Raw genomic sequence first — 19,851 nt, 5'->3', positions numbered from 1 at the left:
ACCAAGTTCTTTTAAAATACCAGTGTTCTCTTTCTCTTCCAAAATAAACTAAGGATAAAATCTTAAAATCAATCAGCTTTTTCTTCCTAGTAGAGCTGGTAAATTATTTAGCCAATAGATTACTCGCTGGTAATAGACCTCCAAGCTGAAACATTTAAAATCTGAACTGAATTTAACACAAATACCAAGTATTACATTACAGGAAGACTCCTAAGCCTATTGAAGGTCAACAACCATACTGAAGGTAAACAACCATACCCTTTTATCTCCCTCACTTCAGCAGCTTCAAGATAAAGATTTAAGACTTCTAAGTCTTAACTTCAATATAGGAAGCTGTAGATTCAACGCCTACTCAGCCATGAATGGGAAAGCAAACTATCACATGCTCAGTGTTGTGAGTTATTTTACTTTCACTGGAAGATTTTAAATTGCCACTTTGGTGAAGATTAACATTACAGGATATCTAAATACTTCCTCTTCTGAGGCTAGTGCATAAAACCACATCAAGGTGGCTTGTCCCTAACTGCCCATCATTTCCCCTCATTTATTCTGTCCAAGCATTCATGCAAGAAATGGAAAAATATTTGTTTCCAAGTTAGTGCTTGGTCTGACCTGAAACATTACTCCTTGTCCCTGAAGTGAAACAGCTATTAACTTGCAAATTTCTAGCTAGAAGTAAAAACTATTATTCTAGGAATAAAAACTATTCCTTTAGAAGTCAAAACTACTGGCAATGCCATAATGCACAAATACGTCATTTCTGTATTTAAGAGTTACATCTACTACTTGCATTTCTGTAAGCAGGTTTCTTAAGCTTTATGTCCAATTGAAATTTTAGCATAAATCAGAAACCTCACCAGCACAAACACAGCTGTTCTATAGCCAGAGTCACAGAAAACTTCATCTGCATTCTGCAGACTGCACTACATGCAGTGACAGCAGGATTCCTCTCTCCCCAAAAATAACAGGGTCCTTTATCAATATGCTTCCCTCTCTCGGAAGGGGAGAAGAGTGGGTGACAAATAGAAAGGCTGCTCTACTAGTCTAGAAAGCAGAGGAAAAATCAAGGCTAAAATTTAAGCAAGTTTTACAGATACATTTTCACAGATAATATGGTAATGCTAGTTCATAGCAATGCTGGTATTATTCAAAATAGGAAGATTATCCTGGTATCAGTCCATTACTGACCTTAGTACATTTACAAGGCAGAAATGAATGGTGATGTTCAAACAAGAAGGGAAGGATTTTTACAAAGCATTTACTTTTTATCCAAGATCAGAACTTTCTACTTAGTGGCCTTCTGTTAAGTCTGTATTATATTACAGATGGACTGTCTTCAAGTTGAACTGTACTGTCAGAGAACACTTCTGACAGGCCAGCCATTCTGATGACTAAATCTGAAAATACAGTCTGACACCCACACAAGAACTAGGATTGCAGCAAACTTCTCATTGGGTACAAGACATGGATTGGAGACTTTGACTATGAGATAAAAACGTACATGCTACACTTACGCTTTTAAGCTGACCTGTTTTGTCCTCAAAGTAAATGCTATGTGTACTTGTATCAGCATCCCAGGAATTGACAAGACCAAAGGAAGACTAGCTAGAAAAGTTCTGTAAACATCACTTACTATTTCTGAACTATTTCATCTTAATTAGTATAAAAATGTACTGGAACAAAAATTATTATTTCTTAGAATAACTGAGCATTTGAACTGACAAAAAGCCCTGTTTTCACCCAATCCTGGTAACAAACGCACAAGGGTTTTGCTTGCTTAAGTTTTGAGAGTGTGTTAAGAGCAGTGTCTGTCTGGGGCCAGGCAGTTCCTTTAGTTTAGCAGGCTCAAAGTGGCACACCTTCAGTCCAAAGGCTGGCTAATGATACTAGGATGACATACCTAACTTGTCATACATGAACTATTATCTCAGACTCCCACTGAAACATGATTTAAATTAACTCACTAAGGGCACTGCAAGAAGACCTCGTTTTGGTAAGTACAGAACATAAAAGAAGCAAAAGGCTACTTTTACAGTGCTTGTCAAAAAGCACTGGAACAGGTTACAGATAATTTTATTCTCAATCATAGACTTTTATTATTACACTGATGTGTGACAAAACAGTTCGTAATCTAATCCAGTTAAAACTTTCTTGTGCTTTTAAATTAGATGACAGAAGACTTAAAACATAAAATTAAACTGAAAAAGCTTTGAACCTACTGTGGCATAATTTTACAATTTTAACACATCAATTAAATACATCTTACATATTTCTGGAGAAGCTAATTATTTTCTTTAGAAATGAAATGGCAAAGCATTAATGAGGCTTCTCCAAAAATGCTTTACAGCATCTTACGCACTGCTCGTAAACAGTTTCAAAGTCCTTTTCACTGCCCTAGAAAAGAGGAAAAAGAATGTAAGAATAGCAATATTGCCTCTAACAAAATATTTTCACAATCTAGTTTCTCACTATAAGCAATGACAACTAGCTTTAGGGAAGCACCAGAACATACAAGTACTTGGTGATAGGTTCTACATGCTTCACCCTAGTCCCAACTACCTGCAGCTCAGGAATTTCCATAGCCAAACACTGTGACCTTGTACTCAACAGTCCTGGATGAACTTTCCTTCACGTATTTCTTCTATTTACTTTTTGAGCCCTTTTAAACCCCTTTTTTCCCCCCCGCCTTTACATTCACAGTAACCTGTCACATTGAGTTTCACTGTTTAACGAAGCACTCTATGGGAAACAAAAAAACCCAAAACACTTATTTTTTGTTTTGTACCCACTTCCCATTAATGTCATCTTATATTCTCTACTCCTTGGGTAATGAACAGCAATTCCTTCTTCACCTTTTCCCATGACATCAAGTTTTTATAGAGCCCTGCTGCATCTTCATTCATGTCCCCTTGCTACACTGAAGAATGTTAAGCTAACTGGCAGCTTTTGGTTGATAGCATTCAACTTCTCTGACCATGTCTATGCTTCCTGATTACACCACCCTCTTTGCAAGCAGGCTGACAAATGAGGGCTTCAACCAATACTGAAAATACAGGTGCACTGCATTATTTAAATAAAATTGTTATAGCTATAAAGGCATGGTTTTTTTCCCAATCCCAGTATTTTATACTTCTAAGTCATTAAAGAAAAAAGCATTTACACTTGGCTTTATAGAATACTAAAACTGTATTGTTGGAAAAGACCTTTAAGATTCTAAAGTCCAACTGTTATCTAACTCTGAATTATAATAGACCAAAAAAAGATCGAACTGATTAATTTAAAACATTTTTCAAAATACAGGAATAACAATGACAGAATAAGAAAGAAGAATGATACATAGAACCATTTTGGTTGAAAAGACCTTTAAGATCACTGTGTCCAACCACTGTCTAGCTTTACCAAGTCTAGTGATAAACCATGTCCCTTAGCACCACATTTCCATGTCTCTGAAACACCTTCAGGGATGGAGATTCAACCACCTCCCTAGGAAGCCTGTTCCAGTCTTTGAGAACCCCTTCAGTCAACAAGTTTCTTCTAATATCCAACCTAAACCTTCCCTGGTGCAACTTGAGTCCATTTCCTCTCATCCCATCACTTACTACTAGGGAGAAGAGACTGACCCCTACCTGGCTCCAACCTCCTCTCATGTAGTTGTAGAGACCAATGAGTTCTTCCCTCAGCCTTCTTTACTCCAGACTAAGCAACCCCAGTTCCCTCAGACACACCTCGTAAGGCCTGCTTTCCAGACATTTCAACAGCTTCCCTGCCCTTCTCTGGACTTGCTCCAGCACCTCAGTGCCTTTCTTGGATTGAGGACACCAAAACTGAACACCATACTCAAGGTGTGGCCTCACCAGTGCTGAGTCCAGGAGGACAATCACCTCCGTGATCCTGCTGGTCACACTATTCCTGGTACAGGCCAGGGTGCTGTTAGCCTTTTTCAGCAAACTGCTGCTCATATTCAACCAGCTGTCAATCAACATTCCCAAGTCCTTCTCTACTGGGCAGCTTCCCAGCCAGTCTACCCCAAGCCTAGAGCACTGCCTGGGGTTGTTGTGACCCAAGTGTAGAACCCAGCACTTGGCCTTGTTGAACCTTTATACATTATCAGATTATGAGTCAGGTAAGTCACATGTCAACTGTGAGATCTGGAAAGATTACATACTGTACATACACAATTTGTAATCAAGCCACCCAAACAATTTCTTACATAGTATGGATCTTCAATGATAAGTTGTTTCTGTGGATCATAACTTCCAAGTAGTTCAATTTTGGCCTTACAGTTGTTAACTTGGTTGCTTTTCCGTTTCAGATCTCTGTAAAAGAGAAAGTAAAAATTTCCCATAAATTTTTCTTCAAAACATTGTTGGCATCAATGTAAGATGCTCATGACTGTTTCTAGAAAACTCAGGAAAACAGTATGCATCTGCTCTCGGGTCAGTTCTGTGGACTCTATGCTGCTGCTTGTTTTCATACTTTTCCAGAAGCATGAACAGGCTTCTCCCATCTGCCCAAACCCAGTGTTTTAAATTGGTATGCTGCAAGTTCTCTCAATACAGCCTTTTAACTCTTATGAAGTCCCACTCAGTTAACAGAAAATGGACCATCAGTGAGCAAGACCTGTCTTCCCTTTGACATATTGTAACTCTGCATCAGTTGTCACATCCTCTTTCTTCCATATTACCTCCCATTCAGACAACATGCTGGTCTTGAGACAGTATTTTGCCCCTCCACAAATGGCCACAAATATCCCAAATGCAGTTCAAATATGACTTTTGGCTTTTCACAATACTAAACAGCCAGAACATGTTAAATTCTTTTAATATTGCATATCTCCAAATGAAATCATCACTTTACCTGCCCAGCATTAAAAGCAGATAATACTCCTGTAAATACAGTCATAAGCATATTCAGTTTTAAGAAATTAAATTCTAATTATTAATAAATTCAATTCAGATAATTAGAAATAGCAGTGAGACCACAACACTGTTTTTTCTTGAAGAAAAAAAAAATAAATAAATCAGGATTCCTCTATCAATTGAGAAATTATTTTAATGAATAACAACAGGCTAGTCTGTTACTATTAAAAAAATTCTAACCCTTTCCTTCATAGCTTTTGGTATCCCACTTAATGAACAGAAGAGGGACAAGCGGCTCTGGTATTAACAAAAAAATGCCCCAAATCATTACCTTCTGTTATGACAGTGTGGTGGTTTGAAAGGAAAGGCTCTGCTTTCCCTCCCCCACTGAGAAAGAGACCACGGCTAAACCCAGTCGGAGAAATGAGATTATATTTTACAAGGAAACAGATTATATGTAACACAACAAATACAGGTATTTTACAATATATACAGGAATATACAGCAAATGAACTCAACCAGAAACCAGACCCCCCACAGAGGGGGCTTCCCCCTGTGCCCCCTTCACCCCCCTACCTCCCTTCTCCCCCAAAGAGGTAGAAGACGAGAAGAAAGGGGAGTTAGTACAACAGACAGAGGCCTATGCACAGGGAGTTAGTTCTTATCTCTTGGCAAGAAGCCCAGAAGCCGATCCAGCCGAAAGGGACAGCGAAGGAAGGAAGACTGAGAGAAAGTTCCCAGCTCCCCTGGGTCCAATCTCACCTCCCACCTATACTTGGCCAATGAAATTCATTTAGAATACCAAAATATTTTACAAACATTTAGCCAGTGTGCCTCTTCTTTAAAGGCAGTGTCAAACGGTCACAAACAGGCACTCCAACACTTCAAATCAACTTCCTGTCCTAGTGCTATGAAAAGCTATTTCCAGGGAAAATGTTTGAAATGGGTACAAGTTTAAGGTGAAACTTAAATGTAGCAGTGTCCTTGTTATAGTTGTGACATTTCTTCTGCTCTACAGATCCTATCATATAAACTGTTAATACAGAAGTTCAGTTTCCATTTAAGAACTCAAGTGAAAATAGAAGTGTCATGTCTTTCATATGCTGCAGTGAAACAAGTGTTCTAGACCTTTGGTTCATGCAGGTTTTGTAAGAGAGGTCAATCAACACATTCTAGAAAATTTAACAAAATTATACTTAGTTAAGTGGTTCTAATTCTAAGAAGTCTTTCTAATAGGGCTAAATTGGGTTTTGGTGGTTGTGGGGTATTTGGTTCCCCCCCCCCCCCCTTCTTCTTTTTCCCTTTGTTTTGTTTGTTGTTGTTTTTTTCATAAACTCACAAATTACAGTCCTTATAAGTATCAAAGTACTTGTTGTTTATTAAATCTCAGCCCCATAACCCTAATCAATATATATGTAATTAAATAGAAATTTTGCTAATGATACCTACATTTTCACGCTAGGCTGCTACGTCACCCTATCTTTCTAAAGCATACATTGTCTAAAAGACACACTTAATTTGAATAGTAACCAACAAGATGTCCCCTGCTCTTAACCATGCTTCATTCAGAGCTCAATATTTCTATTTAAAAAAGAAAAACACCACCCCACACCATATTTAATCCCTTCCAAATTTCCACAGTGTCTTTCAGATCTCACACAATTAGAAAAACAGATGACCAGAACCAAGACAGTATGTCCTCTTTCTTAACCACACAGGCATCAGGTTGCACATCTACACCACAAAGTATACTAAATTTCCATCACCTGGTATATAACACACAAATAAACCACTGAATTCTAGATCACCAAACTTTTTAAAAGTGAGAATCTATTAGGATATCATTCACACACACATACAAAAACGACACAGAACAAAACTAAAAAGTAAAACCAGGACAAGCTAAACAGTAAAATATGCCATCTGTCTTCAAAGGGACTCATGAGACAACAATACAAGTGATCCATAAGAATTTGTTCAATTTCTTCATACATTACCTCAGATTGCTCTCATCCATGCAAAGTATGTAATCAAAGGTCTGGAAATCTTCTTTAGTAATCTAGAATTAAAAATATATGCTTCAGCCTACAAATTGTGTTTGATTTATGAAAAGGAGGGTGAAAAAGTATTTTCAAATATTGTAGTTCTGATTTATTAAAAGACAGACAGGTGGAAAGAATAAAACTGAGTACTTTCATCAACTTTTACAATGATTTTTGTAATTTTAAATATACTCTGCCATGGTTACTTACTCATTTCCACAAAAAAACCAACCAAGTTAGCTATTTGAACAAGACGTTTAAACATCTCACACAGAACACTGTTGCAGGTGACATTTCTACCATGTTCCAATTACTAAAACTGAAGCAATTCTCCACTCATACAAACCATGTAATATAAATGTAGGCAAATTACCTGACATGAAAACAAAACACTTGCAATCAGCTGTCATACTTCCAAATCTAGAAATTTGTCACTACACACAAAAAAAAAAAAAGAGCATACCAAGCTTTTTTTTTCCCCCCAAGCTGAAGTATGATGGTATTAACTACAACATACACTAAAAACAAATACATTCACAGTCATTTAGGCCATTAACTTCAGCACTAATGTTATATTTTTTTGGAATATAGATTTTTACCATATAATTCTACCTTAGTTTTTACATTTAAGCCTTAGCTCAGGATAAAATCCTCCCAGGCCATGCCCACAATAAGCCAGTATAAGCTACCCGAACTGTCCATAATAAGGATGACTAAATGAAATTAAATTTACAATGAATCTATATTAAGACTGCATTTCATGCATAGTCCTATGTGTAGTATCATAACAAAGAAATTTGGGAAATTTGTTGAGAACAGGTTTTTCTGACAGGCATCTCTGGGAAGGATGGGCTAGCAATGAGTAAGCAAGTGCACGGACAAAAAGACAAAACACATTAGCCTAGAAGTCAAAGTTTGAACTTGTAAAAATTATTTATATATTAAAACTTTTAGATGGCAGTAAGTCCACTTATTTCATGTGGAAGTAGTAAGCCCATACTAGTTAAACTCCCATAACAGGGAGTAAGAAAAGACCTACAGAAAGTATCACCAGACTAAAGCCTTAGAAGAAACATTCTATACAAGGAGAACTGAAGGCTTAAGGCTGGGGGCAGCAGGGGGAGCATTTAGAAGAAAGGGTTAATGGTGAAAACTAATGCAAACTTGTTTATTTTCACTATAAAAATATTTGCAATGCCTTTGACCTACAAAAATATTTTTGCAGTGGAAATAGCTCTGTTTTCCTGGCAACTATAAGCAGTACCTCTGCAAGCTGCTTCTGATTCTCTACACAGCTAAACACTGGCCCCTGTGAAAATACACGAGCACAGATATCTTTGTAGTACAGACATATGTAAGAATAAAATACAAAACAGTAAAAAGTAAAACCACACCTGCTAAACTTCCCACTCTTTGTACACTTGACAACTTGACAGTTATTACAGTACAAGCCAGGACTAAGACAGTTGCAAATGCAGCCATTAAACACAAGATTACTGTTTGGTTTGTGCTCTTATGCCTGCAGGAATATCAGATGCAGAAAGGTTAGTTGAGCAAACTCAAAACCAGTATTTTTGGGGAAGAAATTTAGGACATAAAAATTTATGTACATTTTGAGAAGAGTAGTGGAGAGATGAAGTAGTCAACTTTGGATGGAACTAAACAAACAGTAAGTTTAAATTTTAAAAAAGCATATAACCATTATTGGAGACTAATGGAGAAACACATCATCATTCCAATGTATCTGTTAAACATTTACCCTAGTTCACAAAGAAGGAAAACCTCCTTTTCTCTGCCTAAAAACCAAAGAGAGGCAGTAGTCCTCAATTTTATCCAGTTGTGAAACAGTGCTTAATACAACCTTCCTCTAATCTCAATCTCCTCTTTAAGGCAAATGCATGGTATGAGTCACACAGAAATCAATTTTGCCCTCAGCATGAATAGAAGTGAAACTGATTAATACCTATCTGGTTTATGCATGAAGACTAAAAGCTTAGAGAATTTCAGCAGATGCATAAACATAGAGGAACCTACCAAACAAAAATGTTATTAAACTCTCTGTTTTATATATAAATATGTACATTTATGTTTGTACTTTGCTTTTCACTTTAAATTCACTGAAATGATCACTGTATACAATGGTAGGATGCATCCAATTTAACATTCTATCATTCTTGTAGCATTTATGTCAGTTTTGAATAAAAAAAGCCACAATCCATGATTACCATAATTATGCACAAAATTACATGAAAGAAAGTGCCTTTCACTGGGAGGGTAACAGTTTTGCACAGGACTGAAGAGGATAATTGCATGAGGTAGTCATCTCATGACAGTATTTTGAAGGCAGAAGATAAATCCCACTTCTATTTCTGCAGCTCCTGTATTAAATCTGTCTTAATCTGTGCTGAACCAAGTCACACAAAATTCTATCCTTGAGTTTGTTTCTTAGAGAGAAGCAAATATACTCGCACTTGTACTAACCTAACTACTCTAAAAAGTCCTATTGTACACTGTTGAGCTCTTCTCCAGAAACACTATGATAGCAGGTCCACAGTTTAAGACAATCAGCAGACACCATTTGACAGAAGTTTGAAACAAATTAATTGAATTTACATAGTTTATATCAGTGCAAAATGAACAGTTAACAGGGCCTTGAACAGTTGAGGGCCTTGAAAATTTTCTTTATACAAGAAAGTGCTTGTATGGGGATGTTTTAGACAAATTTTTGTCTTGTTAATCTTTTGTTTTATTAGTCTCAATCTTGTTAATTTGCTCTTCCTCCATATGTGACATTTTAGGCTATTTTGCTTTTAAAATCTCTTCATTTGCCAAAATGTCTTCATTGAAGTGTTTTCATTCCCTCTCTGACAAAGAGGTAGATATAGATTTGTTTCAAGGCAGAGGGTCAACTTCTTTTGGATGTTTTGCTTTAATTTAACTGCTCATAAACCATCCAAGTAATACCCAAGAACAGTTCTCAAGTTGCCAAGGCTTGTCTTTTAAGAATACTAACATATTACACTACTCTGACCGAAACACTGACTGATTAGTTTTGGTACCATTTTGCTTGTACTAACAATAAATAATGCTGTTTTAAGCACTTAATTGGTAAATCCAGAAACTTTAACAGGAAAAGATCACAACTGGCTTCTGATGGTGAAACATTGAAAATCTGAAGCAACGTTGTACTCAGTCCTACTTGTCTTATTATATAATGGAGATTAGCATCAGAAGAGGGCAAAGGGCAACTGACTAATTGAGAGAATTTATTTTAAAAAGTTAAAAACCTAAACATGAAGTCTTTGAAAGTGAAGAATATGACCTCAGTAAGGTCTAGTAAAATTCTGAAGGGAACAGAAATGGAATAACAAGACTACTTGATCTCTTTGTCAGTACAAGAGCTAGTGGTATAAACTCCAGCTAAGTAAAGGTGAAGCCCTAAAGGAATATCTTATATCCAGAGAATAGCTGACTGAATTAAGTTATGTGCATTTATTTGAGCATCTGAATGATTTAAATAGAGGCAGACACATTTATTTCTGATCTCTCTGGAATGCTGCATGGAAATACATGTCCTTTCATTAATGAAAACAGAGATGAATTTTGGTAAAAATTAAATGATTTCACCAAGTGACAAATCTGTCTTTGACTTAAGAATGCTTCAAGGGTACATTTCCATCAGATGTTACCACCAACCATGCTAGTAACCATGGGTTTGAGTGAAATTCATTCTAGTTAGAGCCTTACAATTTTTTTTTTTTTTTTTACAGAGATCTTCATGCAAGAGCAGCATCTTTTTTTTGCCTTTTTTTTGGATGGGTGAACAAGTACTCTTCTTTTTTTTTTTTAAATTTGCTAAATAGAAATATAAAAAGCAATAAAAAAAGTTTCAGAAAAATACCCCTACTACAAAGTATTTGAAGGCAAAGTTTTTCTATAATGTAGAAACTACTCCAATGCTTCCAAGTTATTCTTCCAATGAAGCTTAGCAACAAGAAACTCACTAGGTCAACTGGAAGAGTTAGGCCACGCTGGAAAACTGCACGTACTACTTGATGCTTAACCATGCACTGGCCAAATGACTTCTGTGAATTTAATGGTTAGGGCTAAACAAAGCATGGGTACAAATGAGAAAGAAAATATACTCTCTTCTACCTGCCGTGCTTTATGTGCTGTCTCAATGCCATGATTTCTTAGACAACTTAAAGCCCTTGCATCTGGGGAGCGCCCCACGTTCCAGTCTGAAACAGCAGCACTGTCTGTCATCCACTGTAAGAACAGAACAAATACATACACATATTTAAAGAAAATTAAGTACAGTACCTGCCTGGCAATATGATTCATAGCAATGCCATGCTTCTTCATGCAATTCTGTCCTCGATAGTCAGGAGAGCTTCCTATTTCATAGGCAGATGTCGCTGCACTGTCTATCCTCCACTACAGAAAAACAAATTTATATTTTTATGTTTCCTTTCTCATTGCTTTTATTTCTACTAACGGGCTACAAGGTAGCTATTTCTTAGGAAGGAGCAGAAATAATTAGCTTACCTTATTGTCAAGTTTTTCATCAGTTACAAGTTTTCTAAAAACTGCTTCAGCTATTGGAGAGCGACAAATGTTTCCTATGGAAACAGGAGATTACAGTGAAATTTCAGATGATTAAAAACAAAAAAATCAATAACTCTGTGGATTTGCCACCACAGATGAGATTAAAGACTTTTATTTACTTAGGTAGAATGCAGATTGTTTATGTTATTATAACCCAAGAGATTCTGCAAGAATGAAAAACCAGGGACCTGCACCTGGGTTGGGGAAATCCTCAGTACACTGATACAGGCTGGGGGATGAAGGGATTGTGAGCATCCCTGCTGAGAAGGGCTTGGTAGTACCAGCAGATGAAAAGCTAGACATGAGACATCAATTTTCATTTGCAGCCCAGAAAGTCAACTGAATCCTGGGCTGCATCAAAAGCAACGTGTTAAGCAGGTTGAGGGAGGCAATTCTCCCCCTCTGCTGCATTGTCGTGAGACCATGCCTGGGTACACTAGCTCTGCAAGTCCTCAGCACAAGACATGTGCCTGTTGGAGCAGGTCAAGTGGAGGGCCACTTAAAAATTATCAGAGGGCCAGAGCACCTCTGTGCAAGAACTAGAATTGCGCAGCTTGAAGAAGAGAAGGCCTGGGGAGATCTTCTTGTGGCCTTTCTATATAAGGGGGAGTGCTGTGACAGGACAAGGGGCAACAATATTATACTGAAATAAATTAGAAAAGTCTCCAGATTATTACTTGAACTCTTTCTACCTTTTCATTCTTCAGAAACTCTTCAGTACCTAGATGGATATTCACAACATGTGATACGTCACCCAGATGCACAATGAATCATACAAACCTTCTCTTTCAAAGAGAATGTATGATTTGGCTCCACTCTGACTTTTGAGCAGACAAGTATAAAGTCACACAAATGGCAACACTCATTTTGATACCTCTGAATCATTACATTCTTTCCATAAACAAACTAAAAATAATCAAATGCCCCCCAAAAAAGCCAAATTTCCAGCAGTACAAGGAAATTTTCAGATAAGACACTTAGACTCATTTCCATGCCTATATTTTCAAACAAAATGTCAAGGCAGACACTTCAGTGATAAAGAGGAAGAAACTGGTAAGATCTGAGTGTTGCTTGCTAGCAATTATGCCTACATCAAAGCACAGGCAACAGGAACTGGCTAACCACTGAGAAACTGATGTTACAGAAACAATTAGTAGATCATCTTCCCAGATAAAGCAAACTGTTTCCTTTGTTTCAACTGGTATATTCCAAGCAGAGAAACTAAAGTGGTCTTGGAAGTAAAAGTTGGATTTATTTAGAAACTGGGTAAGAAAACAGGTTAGTGCTATTGATAGTAATATTAAAAGAATATAATAGCAAATTTAAAAACAAATCTCACTTTAATTTGATAAATCAGGGATTACATGAGATAATTTTAAGAGGAAATAGAGGGAACACGATAACATACAGCATAAACCAGAAAAGAAACTTCGTAACCAAGGAGCTCAACCCTTGATGTCACAAGAATAAACAGCAACACATCTCTTGCCAACACATCAAGTTCTCTTTTAAAAGCATCAACTACCTTAAAAAGCTATTCCAGATGCTCATTTCCTGTGGTAGCCTGAAACCTTCCAATGCCCATTTCAGAATTATTCTTGGAAGTCTCTGCTCATATGATTTTGGTTAACATCACTATGTTAAAAACCTCTCTTCAGCAGATAGGGAACCCTTGTCAAGTGTAGCTGTGCGAAACTAAACAAACCAACCTCTCAGTCTCCTCATGAAATTAACTGACCCTTATCTAATCACTCCAGTTAAGCCAACTCTGCACTTCTAATTTCAGTTTATTTTTCTTGAATATTGACAAATAAAGCCACAGACTATACTGTAGAAAAGTTCTTACCAATTTGTTTTGTAAAAGAAAAAAAAGAAGTCTGAAACGTTTACTTAGCTCTTTTGAAAATAACCTGAGGTAACTCTGACAACCACATTGAACTCCTTCATGAGTATCAAATTTGCAATCATAATCCTCTACTTTTAATTTGTCCATTCCCCCTCTCTCTGTTGCTTCAAGCAGGTGACCTTTAAGTCTTCTTTCTTAACTTAAATTCTGTTTCCATTACACCAGCTGTTAGGTCTGTCCACCACTTCTTGTACAGTATTTCCTCTATATGAATGATCTGTGCATGAACAGTAGATTACTACATTCAAAATTTCAGTAATAGACAATGAATAACAATACTGGTCCTATTTAATTCATTAACTAGCTCCCAGAATTTCAAAACTTCAAGGCTTTTTCTTTATTTTTTTTTTACCTTCTGCTTTACCTGTATTGAATGTCTTGTTACAAACATTCACTCTTCTATAATCTGCTCACTACTTCGACAAATGCCCAACGCATCACAACAACCCCATGCAGTGCTACAGGCTGGGGTCAGAGTGGTTGGAGAGCAGCCAGGCAGAGAGGGACCTGGGGGTACTGGTTGATAGTAGGCTGAACATGAGCCAGCAGTGTGCCCAGGTGGCCAAGAAGGCCAATGGCATCTAGGCCTGTAGGGGAGACCTCATTGCGGTCTACAACTACCTGAAGGGAGGTTGGAGCCAGGTGGGGTTTGGTCTCTTCTCCCAGGTGACCAGCACCAGAACAAGAGGACACAGTCTAAAGCTGTGCCAGGGGAGGTTTAGGCTGGATATTAGGAAGAAATTCTTCACAGAAAGAGTGATTGGCCATTGGAATGGGCTGCCCAGGGAGGTGGTGGAGTCACCATCACTGGAGGTGTTTAAGAAGAGACTGGATAGGGTGCTTGGTGCCATGGTTTAGTTGATTAGATAATGTTGGGTGATAGGTTGGACTCAGTGATCTCAAAGGTCTTTTCCAACCTGGTTAATTCTATTCTATCATAAATGGCACCCTGATCACCGACTCCAGCAACAACTAGAAACTGCAGTTACATTATTTTTGAAACAAACACATAACCTAGTTTGTGATTTAAAAATTAACATCTTTCACAATGATGCACTCCAGATATCACCAAATGTATTAACACTATTATGGAACTGAAATCACTATTCAAGTTTATCCTCAGGGGCTATGGACAAAAGCCCAGAACTCACTTAAGAGAAGCTCTTTCCTTTGCATACCCTGCAATGTAATTTTCATCCTACCCAACTCTGTTCACTCATGCTACTCCTTGTGACTGTTACCATTCTTCTCATCACTACATTACAGTTCTATCTTCTCTCACTGACATAAGCAAACTTCTCTCCAGTCACCATCCCTCTCTCACTATCATTTCTGTTTCATACCCAGTTTTATATCCCACATCTGTCTTTCCAGGCTCTGATGAGGTTCCTCAAAAATATGCAGTATTGCCCAAGTTAGGAATTGACAGCCATGAAAGAAGGGGAAAATCCCACAGAAAGATTCATAGGGAGATTCATCTTCCTCCTTGAACCTGAATTGTATTTCTCCTAAGTGTTATCTACACCTTATCTTTGCTACCTCTCCTCTTCTGGTGTTGTCTTTCTCATCTGTTGTATTTCTGATTGATCTGATTATGTTCTTTTCATGTAAAAGACACCAGTTTTAGAGCTTTCTGAATCTTATTTTCGCCATTCTTTAAACGTTAAAAATGTAATGACACTTTAAAACATGGAAAACCAGTCCCCAGGGCACCTGACAGTTTGCTTGTTGAAATAAATCCTACAAATCTGTCCAGCTGAAACTGAAGTTTCTATCACAGAATCTATACCAGAACCATTTGCAGATCACACTTAGAGTCATGCTTTATCATCCATTTTCTAGAATCAAGGACTCCACTAAGGGTTATCCAAGCCAATGCTTAATTTGACGAGTTCTGTACTCCAGTCTCCGCATTAATCTTTGCCCAACTGCCATATGGAAATGGAAGTATTGCTTCTACTGGCGGCAAAGATAGCTTGGAACCTATTTCATGCTCATGTCCATAGATATCTCTAGGTACTGCTAATATAATAACATCTTGATTGTTTTTTAATCTGAACTGCTTGATATTCAGCTCTCCAGCTCTTTCAAAACTCCCCAAATGCAATCAAATGCTCTTCTCTTCTTTTTCTGTCTCCTGTTTGTAAGAGAAGTTCTACCAGCTTCCATCCTCTCACATTAAAACCCCTGGTTTTAACTATACTTATCTTTCCATGCATGAGAGTTCACCTAAGTGGCTGTAGTAATGCTTCCCAGCATCCTACATCAGGTCCCCTTCATGGGCAAGTCTTAAAACTTGTGTTCAAAATTTACTGTTCACTCTATTCCATTTTGTACTCAAAATTCCTGTCTGAACTTCACCACGAGTCCTAGTTCTTTCCAATCAAGTCTACCTTGTCATATTCAGTATTAAATTAGCCTTTTAAGGAACCACACCTGGTTCCGATTTTACTCCAGATTTGCTGGCCAGTCCAGTCTCAATTTCACTGAATACTTCCAATCCTCTGTCTAAAACACCTAAGTATAGAGCTACATAAAACACATCATCTAGCGTTTTCTTGAGGGTAGATGCCTCTACTGAGGTAGGCCAAGGCCAGTTCCATGAGATTCAATAAGGCCAAATGCCAGGTCCTGCACTTGGGTCACAACAACCCCAGGCAATACTCCAGGCCTGGGGCAGAGTGGCTGGAAAGCTACCCAGTAGAGAAACTCTTGTGGATGTTGATCAACAGCCAGCCAACTGAACATGACTCAGTGTGTGCCCAGGTAGCCATGAAGGCCAACAGCATTCTGGCCTGTACCAGGAATAGTGCAACCAACAGGATCAGGGAAGTGTTGTCCTCCTGGACTCAGCACCCTGAGTATGGTGTTCAGTTTTGGAGCCCTTGCTCCAGGAAAGTCACTGAGGTGCTGGAGCAAGTCCAGAGAAGGACAATGAAACTGTTGCAGGGTCTGAAGAACAGGTCTTATGAGGTGTGTCTGAGAAAACTGGGATTGCTTAGTCTGGAGTAAAGGAGGCTGAGGGAAGACCTCATTGGTCTCTACAACTACCTGAGAGGAGGTTGGAGCCAGGTGGAGATCAGTCTCTTCTCCCTAGCAACAAGTGAAGGGATGAGAGGAAATAGACTCAAGTTCTCAATGACTGGAACAGGTTTCCTAGGGAGGTGGTTGAATTTCCATCCCTGGAGGCCTTTCAAAGATGCACAGATGTGGTGCTAAGCGACATGGTTTATCACTAGACTCGGTAAAGCTAGACAATGGCTAGACTCAATGATCTTAAAGGTCTTTTCAAACCAAAGCAATTTTATGATTGTATAAGTATATATCTTAATCTTGTTTTCCAATACCAAGATCACTTTTACAACCATGCTTTCAACTCTAGCACTTTTGTATCATTCTGAAACAGATAAAGTACTGCATTCTCACAGCTGTCTTCACAATTCTGCAGAAAAGGTATTTTGCTTACATTTACCTAACATTCTCTTCTTTATAAAAAAAATAGCATTTTCTTTCTGTCAGCTTGCTAAGAACACTCATTACAGCAACTGTTTTCCATGACTACTTCAGCATCTTACCCAACCTACTGCTTTTCCATTCCGCAGCTATAAATGGAATTTTGTCCCATGAAACCCTGTATTTGGCTGTATCTAAATGCATATGAACTAGGAAATTCAAATATCTTTATGACTGCAACCTGATTTCCTGATAACCAATAAATTGTCATTTTAGGAATTATTTTATGCAGTCTAGATGTCTGAAGGCAATACTTCTACTCACTGGTCCACAACAAGCACTAAGTTTCTGAGGATCAGACAAAACCACTTTGCATAGTGTTCATGTCTTACACTGTTTTTCCACACATGGAGGAGATCAGCAAGCCAGAGCCTGGTCTAAGATGTCCATGCAGCTTGTTACGTTATAGTGGAAAAGCCATCAGACAGAAAGAGGGTGACTTGTGTGACATAGCATCATATTAAGATAATTTCTGAAGCTCAATCATTAATTAGATGAACTACCCAAGTGTAAAAAAAGTAAACCACTTCTGGTTCATCTCCAGTTTTAATTATTTTATTGCTTTAAAAGAAAATGTATCCTTTCCCATTGCCTCTTCATACACTGTAATTACATATGTTGCTAAATGATTCATTTATTTCTCAGCAATGAGGAACCCTTATCATTAAGGCAGTTATGCACATTAACTAGATTGTATTTTGTTGTGTAGTGATTATCTGCTTATCTTACTACAAATGAAAGAAACCTATTACCAAAGTATCTACTGACTGTGTTCATCAAAATAATGTAGAAGGAAAATTAATTTTTCAAGAAGGCTTGTACTTTTAGGGATCACCTCACACTGAATGTAGCAAACTTCAGTATATTGCAGATAAATGCAGTTCTATTAATCTGTTTAATATACTTTTCAGCACTAATTCTAGGCATTATTTCTAATAAAATATTGAATTTTTAAGAGAAAAAAATATAAAAAACCTATTAATGCATAAGCATCACTCTCCAAGACAAACTTAATACAGAAAGAAGAAATAAGTTGCCTTGAAAGCTTCACTGAAGGATTTACACTTGAATGGGGGTTAAAAAAAGTGTTTGCCGTATCAGATTTTATGTCAAACAACACATTAAAAAATAGGCATAAAGGTATAACCCAGTGACACAGGAAATTTAAAAGGTATTTACAATACTTGTTTTTAAAAAATCCATCCCATTAACAACTGTCCTATTTGGTCACCCTTTCCTCAAGCTTAATATTAATAATTCCACTTCATACCTAAATTATGTGATATTGTCTTCCATTAATAACAGCTTCTCAAAGACTCAACTGGCTTAGGAACATGTTAACAGTGAAAACCACCATTGCAAGCTTACAGACCCATATGCATGAATCATTTCACGAGAATTTCTACTACCTCTAGAACATAGTGTTTGGAAAGAAGGACACACATTAATAAGATATTTGTATACAAAAATCTTTGTCCAGGCCACTGGCTTCCAAACATATACCAACTAATAAGCCCTTATTAAAGAATGCTTCCCCTAAATTATTATTTGGGCCTGATCTTACTCCAAGGTAAACATCAGAACATAGTTCATGAAACTAAACTCTTGTTTTGCTATTCAATTAATCTGTATTTCTCCTATTACAACAACAAACACCACCCCTCCCCCCCAAAAAAAAAACCAAAAAACAACCAAACAAAAAAAACACACAGCAAAGAGAAACATATTAACTAAAGGTTTTGTAACAGAACTGGCAACACGCCAGGGAATTACAGTGATCAACCCTCAGCACATAGGTAAGATTGTAAGAGCTTGGAATAAGATGCTAAAAACCTTCCTCAGTCAGAGTAAAGAGCCATCTATCTTATTATTCCCAAAAGGGAGCAGAAACAGATGTTTAGTGAAAGCATGTACAGAATGGGGTAAAGTTCTGTGATCCATGTAGTCAGGTTAGCAGTTTGATAGTTGTGAAGATACAGATCATCTCAATTACCAATTGTCTTAAGCTTCAAGAAAGCATCCAAATGCTTTCTGATCTCATTTAGACTTCTGATTTCTATGACTTCTCATGACATGAGATTCATTAATTAAGCATGTACTTTTTTAGTTCTTCATATAGGTAGCCCTGCAGTAAAGTCCTTTTCTTTTCAGTCATAGATCGAAATCATGTACATCCAAGTTCTTTTTCTTACTTAAAGGCCAAACTTATTTTCCCTCTTTTTATACAAGCAGTTCCATTAACTTCATACTTTACTTTTTTCTTTCCCTTTTTTAATGCCAGGTCTTCTAGAAGCCAAGCACCAGGCACCACCTTTCCAAAGCTCTTTGCAACCACCACTCTGCGCTACTCTTTAGCAGCTACAGTTAATTCAGTGCTCACGTTGGGTTATGTCTATTTAGGTGCCGCTCTTCCCCACACATAACCTTCGCATGCATCAATAACGGATTTCACGCGTTATTTCCTACAGATTACTCCGGCCTCTCACAAAGACAAATGAGAAGAAAACGGATTCTTCTTTCTGCTGCCTCCCTTCCGGGTTACTACTCTGGCTCTCTTCAAGAAGACATATATCCGCAAAACCACCCTCGGGTGGGACGCCTGTGGCTGCCAGGCCGGGCCTACCCACGACCACGCCATGCGGGGCCTACTCATTACCCCGCCGGGCCGCTCCCCGCCAGGAGACCTGGCCTCATCGCGCTCCCTACGTCCCCGCCTAGTGCCCCTGACCGAAGAGCGGCAGGAGGACGACGGAAGAAGACCCAATTATCCTCTCGTCCCGCTCACCCAAGCACACGAAGAGCACCGACTTCGCCTCCCCCGCCGCCATCTTCCCTGAGGGCCGGACAGTTAGCCGGGGAGAGGACCTTTCCGGATGTCGCGCTGCCTGCGCCTCACTTTACGGCAGCAGGCGTTGTAGTCGTC

The 19,851-nt window shown here is 38.1% G+C and overlaps 1 protein-coding gene across 2 annotated transcripts; it reads right to left on the bottom strand.

The window, feature by feature from the left end:
• Positions 1-2,024: 2,024 nt before the first annotated feature.
• On the bottom strand, positions 2,025-19,846 carry ACP1 (acid phosphatase 1). 2 transcript variants are annotated; one of them, XM_009906580.2, is made up of 6 exons: positions 19,714-19,846; positions 11,450-11,523; positions 11,225-11,338; positions 6,857-6,918; positions 4,211-4,316; positions 2,025-2,394 (listed from the first exon to the last, which is right to left on the bottom strand). In XM_009906580.2, exons 1-6 carry the CDS (start codon positions 19,754-19,756, stop codon positions 2,317-2,319), a joined length of 477 nt encoding a protein of 158 aa, XP_009904882.1. In that variant the 5' UTR covers positions 19,757-19,846; the 3' UTR covers positions 2,025-2,316. The 2 variants fall into 2 exon arrangements, with proteins under 2 accessions (XP_009904882.1, XP_009904881.1); XM_009906579.2 differs by lacking the exon at positions 11,225-11,338 and adding an exon at positions 11,057-11,170.
• Between the last annotated feature and the right edge of the window lie 5 nt (positions 19,847-19,851).

The sequence above is a fragment of the Dryobates pubescens genome, chromosome 3 (assembly GCF_014839835.1).
Source record: "Dryobates pubescens isolate bDryPub1 chromosome 3, bDryPub1.pri, whole genome shotgun sequence".
NCBI lineage: Eukaryota > Metazoa > Chordata > Aves > Piciformes > Picidae > Dryobates > Dryobates pubescens.
Note: the sequence above shows the minus strand (reverse complement) of the source record. Positions and strands in the feature narration are given on the sequence as shown.

What these genes read in the sequence shown, in the direction of transcription:
- ACP1 (XM_009906580.2), bottom strand. Translation starts at nt 19,756, where the DNA reads ATGGCGGCGGGGGAGGCGAAGTCGGTGCTCTTCGTGTGCTTGG. An exon ending in ATGAAAAACTTGACAATAAG is followed by an intron (nt 11,339 to 11,449) that starts GTAAGCTAATTA and finishes GTTTTTCTGTAG; the next exon opens with TGGAGGATAGACAGTGCAGC. An exon ending in TCATTGAAGATCCATACTAT is followed by an intron (nt 2,395 to 4,210) that starts GTAAGAAATTGT and finishes CCTCTTTTCTAG; the next exon opens with GGCAGTGAAAAGGACTTTGA.